The 15,865-nt window shown below is 36.2% G+C and overlaps 3 protein-coding genes across 3 annotated transcripts in view; all 3 read right to left on the bottom strand.

Annotated features, from left to right (window-relative positions):
- The window catches only part of LOC122994324 (GTPase IMAP family member 8-like), an 83,862-nt gene that overhangs the window by 45,383 nt on the left and 22,614 nt on the right, over positions 1-15,865 (bottom strand). The gene's annotated exons all lie outside the window — the stretch shown is intronic.
- On the bottom strand, positions 2,174-4,425 carry LOC122993425 (GTPase IMAP family member 9-like). Its single transcript, XM_044367575.1, has 3 exons — positions 4,395-4,425; positions 2,293-3,029; positions 2,174-2,194 (listed from the first exon to the last, which is right to left on the bottom strand). Exons 1-3 carry the CDS (start codon positions 4,423-4,425, stop codon positions 2,174-2,176), a joined length of 789 nt encoding a protein of 262 aa, XP_044223510.1.
- LOC122994328 (GTPase IMAP family member 9-like) lies at positions 8,083-12,269 on the bottom strand. Its single transcript, XM_044368948.1, has 2 exons — positions 12,208-12,269; positions 8,083-9,042 (listed from the first exon to the last, which is right to left on the bottom strand). The coding sequence occupies exons 1-2, from the start codon at positions 12,230-12,232 to the stop codon at positions 8,099-8,101; spliced, it is 969 nt and encodes a 322-aa protein (XP_044224883.1). The 5' UTR covers positions 12,233-12,269; the 3' UTR covers positions 8,083-8,098.

Below are 15,865 nucleotides of genomic sequence, written 5' to 3'. Positions count from 1 at the left end.
CTTACAGTGTAGTTGCTCTATGAGGGATTGTTTCAAGTCAAGATCAGAAGCCTTGAGGCTGTTTAGGGCCCCTACTAATAGGGGCCATAGATTTTTATGATGTTTAGATATGAAACATGTAAAATTATGTTACTATTCTAACTCATTATACCCTGAAATTACTTACAAAAGGCCTGCAAAGCACTTTTTTAAAAGAAATGTCGTCAATGTAGGACCCAAATGTAGTGGAGTATAAATATAAAGTAGCATATAATGAAAATATTCAAATAGCCTAAAGTACAAGTAGCCTACCTCACTTGGTAAATGAATTGAGTTATTTTTCATTGACTGGTTCAGTGAGCAGTTCATGTCAGCAGAAAGCAGAAGCAGAAAAACCTGATCAGTGATTACAGTTATGCAAATCATCAACCTCCAAAAGTAACCAAGTACATTTACTCAGGTATTATGCTTGCTGTTATGAGGTAATGTACTTTACTTTAATATTTCCATTTAATGCAAATGTATAATTCCTCTCCGCTTCTACTTGGATAATTAAGTTCCTTCTATTTCAGAGGGAAACACTGTACTTGTCAGTCTATTACATTTATCTGACAGCTAGTTGCTGGTGACTTTACAGATCAAGATTTTACACACAAAATATATTATCAACACATAAAATATGATACATTATTATATATTAAAACTATCCAGCAGTATATAAAGCAGCTAAAATGAGCTCCACCTTGAACAAATGTTAATGTAGGTACATTGTGTTATAATACTTATTCACTTTACCTAAGTACATTTTTTAATGCAGGACTTTTTAACAGACTATGTTTAGTGTGGTATTAATAGCTTGAAGTTTTGAGCACTTCGTCTAATACCCTAATTCCAACAGCCACATGACTTTATATAAAATCTCATAATCTTTTAATGCACATCTGTGAACTCATGACATCTAACATGTAGTGTTACATTAACACAATTATTTGTTTTTTTTTGTATTATTACATTTGCACATTACATATACTGTTTGTACTGTGAACATTTGAACATTTCTGGTCACAAGAACATGTTCACAACATGATAACAAATGAATATGGGCTCTGCAAACCCAGTCAACACATCTTTGTTCTTGTCTGTGACACTGCTGAATATGTTTTTGTGATCTTGTGCAGTTAATAACACCCATGAGCTAAATGTCATGATTATAAACTGTCACAAGCACAGCTTGAATATCCAGTCCTCCCAGGTGTTCAAAGCTCCTTCAGATAAACAGTCCACCCTGCTCACTTCTCCCATCAGCATTTATAAGAAATGGCACAGTTTCTTTTAATTGCCAATGTGCACATATAGGGTGCAGTCGGCCTTTTCAACTGGGTTTTCTACTCTCTGTTCACAACATGATGACAAATAACCATTGGGCTCTGCAAACCAAGTCAACAGATGCTACTTTCACAAGATTGTAAGATTTTAAAACACATCTGAGTTTGACTTTCAGCAGAGCTTTTAAATGAATTAACATGCTGATATTGTAACGTTTCATGTAGAAGTTAAAGTATCTGCTGCTCGTAAGCAGCAGAACAAGAAAACATTGTCCGAGGGCTGGTGTTTACTTTTCTAATTCCCACATCTGACCATGAATGTAACAACAATACCAATAAAGTTTCAAAGGAATATTATTGTAAAAATATATGTTTTGAGTATCAAATATTCAACGTAGGCTTGAAATGGGGCTCTAAAAGGTTTGTAGCTTGGAACAGTCCAAAACTCAGTGTTGGTTTCTATTAACCAAACATCTCTCCTGAACCTTAACACATCGGTTTTTAATCTTTTCCTTACCCTAATCAAATAGTTTTTGTGCCTAAACCTAACCAAACTTTAACCTTAGCAGAGGCATCTCAGAAAACACTTATGAATCAGTTTGCAAAAAGGGTGATTTGAAATGGTTTTGGAGGGCACAGACAGATGATGCCATCCTGCTGAGAGGAGCATCAGATCGGAAATCAGATCTGCTTATCTGTGTTACAAACAACATATTTTGATGCATGAAATGTACTTTACAGTTTTCATAATATCATTGTACTTTATCACATTTGTAATTACATGATATTTCATTAACCTGGATATGCACATTTGTCTGTACTGACCACTGAATGAAAATACAATGCATCCTCCAACCATTAGGGGTCGATTATGCTGGCATAAGTGGTCCCTGAAAGGAAAGGGACCCAGGAGGGAGAACTGAGGAGGCAGGCATCCGGGAAAAGAGATTTGAAGGTGGGGGCACCCAAAGAGAGAGACTGAAGATACCGCATTTGGATGCTCTTGTGCTTTCTTTGTTTCCATTATTTTCTTCTCCAGTCTCTCCTGCATTTTGCGCATTTGCTCTTCTTTCTCCCTCAGGATTTGTCTTTTCTTGTCTTTGATCGCCCTCTCTGCCACCTGCAACATTTCTTTGGTGTAATGACTTCCTCCATTCTTCTCTATTATATTTCTGATCTTCTTGAGCAGCTCAGTCACCTGAGAACGATCCTCCACCTCATTACTGAACACATGATACAGGCCGTTACATTTGGCTACAGCTTCCTGCAGGTCTTCACTGTCCTTCAAGAACTCCTCAATGGGTTTTTCTTTGAGCAGGTCACCATGGGTAAAGAGAACAATGCTGTATTTGTCGGCATCCTCTCCCAAAATTTCCTGAATCTTCTGCACAGTCTGCTTTTCTTCCTCTGTGAATCTGCCCAGTTTGATGATAACCAGGAAGATATGAGGTCCAGGAGAAGCATAAGAAATGCACTGGGCAATATCTTTAACTGTTTTCTCTTCAGTGTTCCTGGTGTCAAACAGGCCTGGAGTGTCAATAATGGCAACCGATTGTCCATCCACTTCACCAAAGGCCTTTTCACAGAGTGTAGTCAAAGATTTAGGGGAGAACTCAGATTTAAAGCACTGTTTTCCCAGAATGGTGTTTCCTGTGGCGCTCTTCCCAACTCCAGTCTTCCCCACCAACACAATCCTGAGCACCTCGTCATTGTTTCTGGTAGATTCTGCAAGAGAGAAAGGATATCATTAATTCTCAGTTGTGTTAATAAAACAGCTTAGCTCTGTGATTATATATTTCCTTCCGCTCTATTTCTCTGTCACTTCCACTTTCCCTTCATTCTCAATTCTGACATCATCATACCTCCACAATGATCTTTCTTCCCACATTCCTCTAGCCAATCAATATAATCAATATAAAACTTGTGTAGGCCAGAATTACACTCAAACAAACAAAGATGGATGGAACATTGAACATAACATACTGTATGTTTACAGAATTTAGATATTTTCAGAAATGAAGGTGGAGTGAGAGGAGGAATTTTAAAGAACTTGCCATTTGTACACAATATCATTGGATAGGTTATAGGAAATCAAATATTGTGCTTGTTTGCATACAAGTAGGTACACTTCCTGGAATTAAATGTACTGTGGCGGTATGGATGAGGATAATCCATCTGCTTCCTCAGTGAAACTCTGATAATCTGTTCTGGCTTTTGTTCAAAGTTGATCTCAGCAAGATGTGATCTGATTTCTGTCACACTCCTCCCATCTCTTCACTGAATGTAAATGTTTTCATTGTTTTTTGCAATCACAAACAAATCCCAAAAAATGACAATGGAAGAGGATGCATTTTCACATGCTGACATCTCTATAAAGACTAATCAATCCTTGAATGATTCATTTTCTTTTTACAATCTAGATAATGTAAGAGTCCAGTCCTTCTGCATTTTCAGGATTCCTTCTGTAACTGTAAATATAAAACCATGATCCTCCTCCCATCAGCATTTACAAGAAATGCAACCAGTTCTTTTGAATTGCCAACACTCCTTTGCACACTGCACATACTGAATGTGTCCAGCCCTGGGAATTGTAATTTGTAGTCCTTTTTCACAACAAGATGTCATTAAACATGGATGCCAATGTCAACTGACAACAGATGCTAGTTGCACTAGATTATAAAACACTTCTGAGTTTCACCTGTAGCAGAAGTTTTAAATAAATCAACAGATACTTTCATACTTGAACTTCTTTGAACATGATTTAAATACTTTTTTAGACTGGTAAAGGTCGGGTGAGTGGAGGAATTATGTGCCGGTACTCATTGGTACATAAAGTACTGTTTAAATAGTAGCTATATTTCTTGGAATTATCTGAAAATGTGGTTGTGTTGCTGTGAGTCTCTCTATTGACTCTGAAACTCTGAGATAATCTATGATCTGATTTCTGTCACACTCCTCCCATCTCTTCACTGCAGGCGCCGTCTCCATCAATGCCAACAAAGAGGCATTCGCTGCAGTTCAGCATTGAACACAGATGGAGAAATGTAGAGAAAATAGTTCACTGAACTCTTGGAGAATTCATTCACTTACCGCATTTAATTTCCTTTGCATTGCTGGCCATGTTTGGGTCACAGAGGCAGGACAGATGTGCTGCTGAAGTGAAGAGTTAAGTGTCTGCAAATACACTGCACTACTCAAAGGCTTCATTTACCAAACCACACCCACATCACTCCGGTAACAACTAGCACAGTGAAATCTAGGTGTGTATAGTTCATTTATAGATCAGGTCAAGTCACAAAAGGGAAACCACATTAATTTTACCATTTACTGTATTCAAAGGTTGAAAACAAAAGTACTGTAAATCCGCTTTGGTAGTATTAGTGTACAAAGATTACTGCAGGTACCCTTATAAATATTTAAATTACAGTATTGTCCATCTGTTTTGGGTACTTTTGACGACTAGAATTGTACTTCTTTTTGGTATTAAAAGTATTTTTTACCTGTAGTATGTAGTATCAATATTTCAATATTTTTGGATTCTAAACAAAATGGAAATAACAGTATATACAATTTAGTCTGTGTACTTTTTTACTTTGCCTCAAGAATATTAATATGTAGTGCAATGTTGTATTCTGAAGTCAAGAGCCCCCTGATTGTCACATGATAGACCAAAAAATGAATTAGAAATCTGTGTTTATAGATTGATAAACAGCAAGTGTGGAAATTTTCAAATTCAATTGTTTTTTGTAGAATTATAACTTATTATGTCAAAATTACATGAAACCTCATGTCATCATTATGAAATCTTATAAAATAATTATAAAATACTGAATTTACTCTTCAAGGGAAAAAAAATTACCTTTTTGTAAATGTTCATTATGTTAAAAAATCCAATCATTGATGTCTGATTAAGAGACAAAATCTCAGTGTTTCAACCTGCTGTACATAATAAGTTAATTCATAAGGGCAATGATTTACTTCCTTACCTATAGAAGAATATAAACATCAAAAGATATGAACGAGCACAAAACAAATTCAATCACTGTTTAGTCTGCAAGACTAGTTAGAGTACAATTTTTTTTTTTTTTTAAAGTCAAAGTCTGCACCAAGACAAAGCCTGCAAACAGATATCAGCACATTTAGATTGATAGTTAAAATAATGCACACGGTGTCGCTCTTTGTCTCCATCAGGTGGTTAAAAAATGTCATTGTTCAGCTTTCATTTTGGGAAGAGAACAATGGCCTTCACTTCCTGTCAAATTGAACAGTTTACACTCAGAACTCAGGTTAAGTTTAGGCTAGAGTAAAATGTATTTCTTTGCAAATGTCTCATTCAATTTTTCCACTGAATGCTATTTCTCGGACTAATGATCTTCCACTTTGTAGCTCCGTCATGTAAAAATAAGAGGTTGTAGCATAAAACGTCACCATAGTTGAACAGAGAAAGAAAGTGCCGCCTGCAGAAACACAATGTCCTTTGACAGACAGACAGAGAAAGAGAAAGCAGCACAGTCCTGCCCACACGGTTTGACTGACATGTGATCTCTGAGAGGTGAAGTGCAGAAACACCAATGTCAAAAACATGTAAACAGATTTGTGCATCAGAACTTTGTTTTTTCAGTGAGCTAACTGTATATAAAGTAGTTCAAACTAGCTTCGCCTGCAGCAGCTGAAACAGTGACATGCTGCTCTAACACTGATGTTTCACTATTAATAATACAATTTATTTAACTTATTTAATGTTCACCTACAGACCTGAGAAGAAACTTGATACTGAATTTGATACTGAAAATTCCTGTTAAGCTTTTTATATAATCATAAACTTTTAAAAATATAAGACATATATTCAGCTGTTTATCACCAGTTTATCATGTCTGTATTTGACCACCAGATGTCCTTGTTGGCTCAGTTTCTTTTTGTGACAATACTTATCTACTCCCATGTTAAAGAGTCTGTATCACCCGGGTATCACCTTGTTTAATTTCTTGTTTGTTCAATTCAATGTTTAGTCTTTCCATCCAAGTTTTCAGACATGTGATTATAAAATGACAAGTTTTTTAAAAGAGTTTCCAAAATCCAAAGCACATGTTGACATCTGAAACAAAAGTGGTGAATATTAGTCACTTGTTATAAGTACAGAATGTATTCAACACCAGCCAGTTTATGTTATGTAGCAAGTTGTAAAATAAGTATAATAATAATAATAATAAAATAATAATACAAGTGTAACCAGTATCACGTCCGAAACAGATTAATTTATACATTTAACCACTTCAATTAACAACAGGATTGTTATTCACTCTTTCCATACAGTGTTTCTTCACTTAAGTTTTCACTTGAGTTTTGTCTCTAAATCTGCTCCTAAAGTCATTTTATTTGTTGCAGTTGTTGCTTCACATTATCTCCAGTGGTTTTGATAGAATTTCTGAAATAAACACTGACCACTTTTTTAATCTGTACTTTGAAAGACAGAACAAATAGATTTGTATTAATTTTGCAAACATGCATCAAAATTCAGAAAAACTCTCCTGGTCAATGTTTTCATCTACAGATTAATTTCAACCACTCTGTTAAACCAGTATATCAGCTCTGTGGAAGAAAATGATAAATCCTCGCTCCACTGATTATAACAATGATGATTACAACTTAATCACAATTCATGAAACAAGAAATACTTTTGCAACAAAGAAACAACAAAGTTAAGTATTATACAGGCCACACGACACTTTACATTTTTAATGAATAAATGTCCATCTTTTATCTCATTTCATTTTATCTTTCACTTTATACCACAAAGTTCTTTTCTGATGAAATAAATTCTATGCAATGCAAGAAAGTGATGTTTCACATTTCCAGTTGAAAAGCCAACATTAATCAATAAAAAAATGTTTGTGTTTACAGGAATTTTAACTTAATCAACGACTGATTCAGGGAAGAGAACATCACAATCCACCATGTATAGTAATAATCAATAGAAAGTACTGGACCTGAACCTTCATGGATGGTCTGCTTGTGTTTGGAAAAATAAGTCTGGTAAATTAAATGTACCACATTGGTTTTCTTTTAAGGCTTCAACCTGGCACTCTAGTTACTATAGCATGAAACTAGATATTCATGGCAATATGAAAAAAGCCAATTATTGACTGACTTCTTCATTAGAAGAATGTAAATGTATTTGATGCACTTTGAACAGATGCAGCGGTTGCAAAGTAACAGTGTTTGCTGTAGCAATTATCCGCACCCGCTGACACCACCAGAAAGACTGAAATCTTTTTATAACTTTAAAAGTTTTAATTCTTATGCAAAGCTAAAATGACTGAATCTTTAGTATATAAAAATCAGTTTTCAACACACATAAATCCAAGTCATACAAATATATTAATATAATAAGGACCCCTAATCGCTTCTCCATGGCACCCCACATTACTTACAGTAGATATACAGTAGATGTTCAGTAAATGACCTCAAACTCCAACCTCAAGGATTCCATACATGAGGTAAAATTTCTTAAATACATCAGATAACATCACTCAAACTATAATTCATTTCAAACATGGGATATTTCAATAATACATTCTCCAAACAGTCTTTAAAAAGTATCAGGACCCGAGCATGATATTAAGCTCCTATAAGAAGGGTTCTAGACCTTGGAAGGCAAATATCAAACATTAAAATCTAAGCAAACAATATTTTTTTACAAATCATGTCCAATAATAAAACGCTCAATAAGTTACTCGATAGTATTAGAAATCCTGCCCAATGAGAAATACAAACTTCTGTAGTAGCTTCAACAGTTACTTGAAAACAATTTTTTTAACAGCATCAAAAGCTATTTCAACAAATGCTTCAACAACTTTCTTAACAATAATTGTAATGCATTGGATTACCCAGGGGCTTTCCTCAGCTTCTTGTCTGGCCTGCATATCCTGTTCTTCTTTCAGTTTTTTTATTTTCTGCTCCATTTCTCTCTTCTTTCTCTCAGCCTCCATTTCTCTGAGCTGTTGCTGATACTTTCCCTCCATTTTCTTCCTCAGTTTCTCCTGCTCTTTGCGGTGTTGCTCTTCTTTTTCTTTCAGGATTTGTTGTTTCTTCTCCTCTATCGCACTCTCTACCTCTTTGAATATTTCAGTGGTGTAGTAGCTTCCTCCATTTGTCATATTTATATTTTTTATCTTCTCAAGCAGCTCGTTGACCTGAGAATGATCCTCCAGCTCATTATTGAACACGTGGTACTGGTTGTTAGATTTGGTCACAAGTTCCTGCAGATCTTCACTGTCCTTCAAGAACTCCTCAATAGGTTTCCCTTTGAGCAGGTCACCATGGGTAAAGAGAACCATGCTGTATTTGTTGGCTTCCTCACCAAAGATTTTCTGAATCTTCTGCACCGTCTGCTTTTCTTCCTCTGTGAATCTGCCCAGTTTGATGACGACCAGGAAGATATGAGGTCCAGGTGAAGCATAAGAAATGCACTGGGCAATATCTTTAACTGTTTTCTCTTCAATGTTCCTGTTGTCAAACAGGCCTGGAGTGTCGATAACAGCAACCATTTGTCCATTCACCTCACTAAAGGCCTTTTCACAGATTTTAGTCAAAGATTTAGGGGAGAACTCAGATTTAAATATCTTTTGTCCCAGAATGGTGTTTCCTGTGGCACTCTTCCCAGCTCCAGTCTTCCCCACCATCACAATCCTGATTCGCTCATTATTGTTGTAGGCTGTGGGAGGTTTAGATCTGAAGACTGAGAAAAAGGACAAACAATCAGCAATGGCGCTGCCAATAGGTGGCCGGGGGGGCCACAGTCACCCTGATACAATAGCCGGTGACATATCCCCCCCTCCCTGGCCTCCTTTTCAAAACCCTGTTTGTGTGTAACCCCCCACCCCCTCTTTAATTATCTTTTTAACGCAAAAACTGTGCTTAATACACTACTGTTTGGCCAGCTGTCAGATTCTGGATCATAATGTGAACTGAGCTGCTGATTTCAGACATCAATAATAGATGTGTCTCCGTCAATAATGGGTTGGTTTTGTTTGTGTCTCGGCCTCTGGTGGCTGTTGTTGTGGCTGGATAGAGGCGACGTTACTGGTCGTACCACCCGGAAACACACAGACGGAGCTGAACCCTAACCCTATTTCACGGGGTTTTATCCATAGACTGTAAAAAATAACTACTAATAACTGGTTTTAACTGCTGCAGCCCATGTCATAAACCGCTGTCAGCTTCCAGAGCTGCCAACTTTTGACTTCAACTAGAAGTGAGACTTGTTCCCGGGGATGAGGATATTTTATTGGTACTTATTTTTGTTCATAATAAAATGAGTATTATTCATGGTAAATTGATCCACTTGACCTCTGTCTGTCCTTATAAATCAATACCTTTTTCACAAGATTTTTTCTTACTAATTTGTGTTTGGGTAGCATTTTTTATATACACTGCAGATATTAGCTACATACATTTTTCTGCAAAACATGGGATAAGTAAATGTCAATGTAATTTAAAAGAAATTTCCTGCACTTCTACACCAATCTTGGATTAAGTCAAGAAACAGCCACCTGCACTATTAATTAGATTTAGGGTGCTATAAAAACCAAGAATGCATGAAGAACAGTTTATAATTGGGTGGATCAAGACAGGGAATGATTATCAGAAGAATGGCTGTTTAGTATTTGAAATTATGTTTATAAAAACATTGCGTAGCCTAAATTGGTAGTGTATCTAAAAACCTATTATTGGGAATTGTGAAAAAGTTTCAGAGCATCCCGTAACCATAGTAACTCACTCCCACTCCTATCTGCATGCACACAGCTCAAGTGCAGGGAGCAGGGTCGGTCTGGGAAAAATCATTCAGGCCGGGAAATATAGCGTGAAATATAGCCCCAGTCAGGCCACTTTTTAAGCAGGGGGTCTGGGGGTTCCTCACTAGGAAAACTTTAGTTACAAAGACTTGATTTCCTGCATTCTGGTGAATTTTAGGGCATGTGAAAAACAAACTTATGAGCTTAGTACAATGTTCTGTTATGAACCTCAAATAAAACCAAAGGTGTATATAATTGAGATGACACAAAGACTAACGTTTAACCATTATTTATTAAGCAATAAATAACTAAATAAACAACTAATATACTAACAAAATAGAAAATGTCTTGTACCTGCAGGTTGCTCTGAAGTATCGGGTGTCTGTTCTACTGTGGCACCAGTGCTTCTCTCTCCACCTTCAAAAAGAAAAAAACAAAAGCACAGCACACCATATCTTTTAATGTACCATTGTAATACAGTTAACAACTCTCTCCACCAAAGAACAGACCAAGAGCACAATACCCTACTCAGTTTACTGATATACACTAACAGTTACATATCAAAGGTTAAAATAGCCTTTTAACCAACACAAACATTAAATAACACAGATCATTAATTTTCACCAAAACGCATCAATTTTCAAATAATATTGACGACATAAATTCAATTCAAATTTATTTATATAGCGCCAAATCACAACAAAAGTCATCTCAGGGCACTTTTCACATGGAGCAGGTCTAGACAGTACTCTTGCATTAACTAGACTAGATACGCCAATTATGCCATCAATGTTTTTAAGGAACTAGTGGGAACTACCACTTTTATTATTGATTGTCCAGTTTCTTGGCTGCTTTAACACCGACAGGGGACAATGATTTTATTTAGCTGCTAGATGAGCTGCTGTTCCTTCACCCAGGAGAACTGCCAGGATAACGTTAGGAAGTTTGGTATTTTCTTGGCTATTTCTCCGTAGTAGAAGTCATTTACTGAAGAGAACTTCTCACAGTGGAGGTGGAAGTGCATTTCTGTCTCTACCTCCCCTGTCGAGCAGTGAGCACATATACGCTCCTCTATGGGAAGCCATGTCTATCTGTAACTTCCTGTTTCCACTGCCAGTTGGTCTCTGAGCCTGTGTTTGGTCAAGATCCATCTCTGTTTCATAGCTCTGACAGAGTGGAGATACTCAGCCAGTTTATATTCTCTGTTTAGGGCCAAATAACAATTTAGTCTACTTTGGGTTTTTGTTTAATTTCTCTAATGTTCTAAATATAGATCTTTTGACTGATTCATAATTAATTAATTCTGTCGTGTTGTTTTGAATCAGTGCTGATGGGAGCCTGGTTGGTAAGTTTCATCATCAGCTAACTGAGGGGATGCTTTCAGGGTTCAGCTCTTGGGTTTTTAGCGATTTGAAAGGAAGTATGTCTTTTGGGCTTGAATTTATACAACCCAGTCGCCAGAACAAAACGTTGGCATTTAATGTTTCTGCAAACTACAGAAACGTTGAGTATATACGTTTCAACATGTGTAATACATATCATATCAACATTTATACAAACGTAGCATATTAACATTTCTGTCCGTTCAATAATGATGTTTTATGGTGTAACAACGCTGTGGTTAATGTCTGGTTAGATTTAGGCACAAAGACCACTTGGTTAGGGTTAGGGAAAGATCATGGTTTGGGTTAAAATAAAATAAAAAATACAGTAAAAACGGCTGCAAATGTCCGATGTCTTACTAAAAACACCCGATTTTCTCGCCAGAAAAGCGGCTGCATATGTCCCTACGTCTCGCTAAAAACACCTGTTTTTTTCGGTTGAAACGGGAAGCGGGCATTGGTTTCGTCAGTGTGTCAATTCTTTTTTTATTAATTATATAGTCTGTGTTTTGTTTTTATAAATATCACTTCATGTTTAGGAAGTGCCTTATTGATACTTTTATACACATTTATACATCTAACCTCTGGACATAAAACTAAAAGAAATTATAATTATTCCATTGATTTCTATACATTCTCAATTTAAGAGTCATCCTTGACTTATCCCTGATATCAGTTTTAGTCCACTAGAAAAATTAATATGAATATGGTTATATATTGACTTACCTTGTTTTAATGTGTTGCTGTTCATTTTTGTTTTAAAGAGAGAAGGGTAGACCTGCTGCTGAAGTGAAGAGGTAAATTTCAGATTTTATCTGTCACGATGCCTCTTTATATAACTTCATGCAACAAACCACACCCATAAAACACTGTTGTCACCAAAGTACAGAGTCACTCTTCCTCCATTTTCAGGATTCCTTCTGGTAATTGTACATATAAAACCTTGTTCCTCCTCCCATCAGCATTTACAAGAAATGCCACAAAGAAAGAAAGAAAAGTCACAAAAGGTCAACCAAGTTAATTCTACCATTTACTATATTCAGAGATATAGTACTATTATATACTATTATACACTATTATATACTACTATACTCAGAGATAGAATATTAAAGTACTGTAAAACCACTTGAGTAGTATTTATGGTACAAAGATTACTTCAGGTACACTTAAAAATAGTGAAATTACAGTATATTGTCCATCTATTTTGGGGCACTTTTGAAATGTACTCTATTTTAGTATTGTAAGTATTTTTTTTACCTGTAGTATGCAGAGTTTTTTGTTGTAATTATTGCAGCCAAAACTGCTTGATATTGCAGCAGCTTTTTCTCAAAAATTGCGATTTATAGTATTTGTAGTATGTGGTAATGGGTGAAGGGTTAATGCAGTCATTTGCCTTCATGACTTGTGATATGATGGCTTGAGATTTTCCACATTTTAGTGCTTCAGAGATACATTAAAATGGTTTAAGTTAAGGTTTACACAAGCAATCTTCTTGTGCTTCAGCATTTTGCCTAACTGTGTTTGAGCTGACACTCTCCTCTTAACTGGTTAACTTTACCAATTTCTTTTCCCACAAAGATCTCACTCTTGTATGTTTACTTCAATCCTTAATTGGAACATTGTGATTCACACGTTTGTACTATTTTATTTTTAGCACAGCTTGAATATCCAGTCCTCCCAGAATTCCTTCAGATAAACAGTACACCTTGTTCACTTCTCCCATCTGCATTTACAAGAAATGGCACATGTTCTTTTAATTGCCAGTGTGTACATATAGGGTGCGGCCGGCCTTTTCAACTGGATTTTCTACTCTCCTCACAACATGATGACAATTGAACATGGGCTCTGCAAACCCAGACAAAAGAGACTACTTTAACAAGATTGTAAGCCTTAAAAACACTTCTGAGTTTGACATTCAGCAGAGCTTTTAAATAAATCAACACATTGATATTGTTCTGTTTCCTATAAAAAAAAAGTGTTCATTGTAAAATTGTACCTAGGGCCAGTGTTTACATTTCTGATTCTCACATCTTGAGTAACAAACATTCACTGTATGCTTGAAATTGTGCTCTGAAAGGTTTTTAGCTTGGAAGTGTTCAAAAGTCAGTGTTGGTTTATATTAACCTAAACATCTCTCCTGAACCTGAACGTGGCAGTTTTTGGCTGGACCAGCCCCATAACCTCGGTTGTCCGTGAGAGAGAGAGTGAGTGAGTGAGTGAGTGAGTGAGTGAGTGAGTGAGTGAGTGAGTGAGTTAGTTTCCCCATTGGCTGGTGCTCTTTCAGAATGAATTGGTGCGATGGAAGCAGAGGACAGCAGCATGATGCAAAGCAACTGTGTTTCTGCTCTGAGCTGTGACGCTCTCAGCTCCGATGTTAAATTCAGCAAAGTCAGCTAAACTCCTGTTTAAACAGACATATAACAGTGTCTCTACCATCCCCTCGTCTACCATCCAGTGTAATTGATTCTTCAGCTGTCAGTGCTGTCAGCAGCAGGCAGGAGAGACGCTCTTTGCTGTGTTTGGATTTTATAACTGAACTATTACCAGGATGCAAACTTTTTATTTCTCTGACCTTTTCTCATCACAAACGATGAACAACAGCATTAAAACATGAGTCTTGCAGGTAAAACATGAGACTCATGTAACTGTTATATCAGTATAATGTGGGGCAGGTGTGCTTGATTTGACTGTAACTGTGGTAACTGGGCTCTGAAAAATTAAAAGATTATAAGATTTTATGTTAATATAAAGTCTCTAATTGAAAAATTAGAGACTTAAATTTCTCTAATTGAGAATGTTGGTATCACAATTGTAGACAAAGTACTCAAAATTTAACCTATTAATACCAAACTAAACATATTCTGTTAAAAAGTCCTGCATTCAAAAATGTACTTAGGTGAAAGTATTATAACACAATGTACCTACATTAACATTTGTTCAAGGTGGAGCTAATTTTAGCTGCTTTATAAACTGCTGGATAGTTTTAATCTATAATAATGCATCAAATTTTATTTGTTGATCAGATCAAATCAGATCAAATCTGACAGATCTCTCAGATAAATATAGTAGAGTGACAAGTACAGTGTTTTCCTCTGAAATAGAAGGAACTGAATCATTCTTTCTTTCTTTCTTCTTTATTAATTCTGCCACTTCAACCCTTAATTTGACCCCCTAAACATGCTCAAAAACTCACCAAATTTGCCACACACATCAGGTCTGGTGAAAAATTTTATAAAATGTAAATATTATCCCCCTAAGTGCCAAAATGTGCTCTATAGCGCCACCTATGTCACTAAAATGGCCACCACAGCCCGTAGGAATGTCATAGAGAGATCGAACCAAAACTCAATTATTCGTCTCATCAAGACCTACAAAGTGTATGCTGACACCCCTGACCTAAATCCAATAGGAAGTCCACAATTCACCCATGAAAATATTATATAATATAAAATATAATATAACTTATATATATATAATATAACTTTGCGCCAATTTTGGACCCCCAAGAAACGTTATCTCCTCCTAGGTGGTATCGGCTTCAAACCTTAATACATGACTTATCACACTGTGCTGAACAAAAGTTATTAAAAACTTTGTAATAACTTGAACGGTTTAGATTTTGTAAGCCCCGAAAGTTGAAGTTCCACATCACACCTTACAATGTAAACCAATGGGGAGGCAATCTCTGGGCATGGACTTTGTGCCAAACTGAGGCATTTGACGTTTAAACAATAAGTCAGACCACTTTCAAACCTGTATCAATAGATTTGCAACGAAAATTCCTACTAAAATGTGGTTTTTAAGATTTGGCCAAAATCATGGGATTTATGAGGATATATCCACTAGAGAACTGCTCTGAAATCCTGCTCTCAATCTGACAGGGACAAGGAGGGAAGAAAGGCGGGGGATGGGTGTGACAGTTGAATGTAGCTCAGTTTTATAGGATACAGCAGAAAGGTCTATATACATACAGTACATTATATACAAACTTTGTATGAAGTTTGGGGTCATTATCAATTATTTTACAATAATTGCAGGTCTTATATGTATAATCAGTAGTGGGGATGACCTATGAGGGGAAGGGAAAAAATGGAGTGAGGGTGACTGTTAAGTGATAAAGTGCTGCAGAAAAATACCATCAAAACTAAATTTTGTAGCTCTGTACTGCAGTTTTTCCTTTATTAGGTCCCAAGCACCTAGTGGTTCGCTCACACTCTCCATTCAAATATATGAGTATTTTTCTGTGTCCAGCTGCAGTTACTTATTGTCTCTACCTATTTGACAGTACACATCTCAATCAAACTTTGACCAGGTCATGTGGGTTAAAAGTCTTTCCTTTTCTAAAAATAGACTGGATGCAAATTAGGAAATTAATTTTTTTTAC

The sequence above is a fragment of the Thunnus albacares genome, chromosome 12 (genome assembly GCF_914725855.1).
Source record: "Thunnus albacares chromosome 12, fThuAlb1.1, whole genome shotgun sequence".
Classification (NCBI taxonomy): Eukaryota; Metazoa; Chordata; class Actinopteri; order Scombriformes; family Scombridae; genus Thunnus; species Thunnus albacares.
Note: the sequence above shows the minus strand (reverse complement) of the source record. Positions and strands in the feature narration are given on the sequence as shown.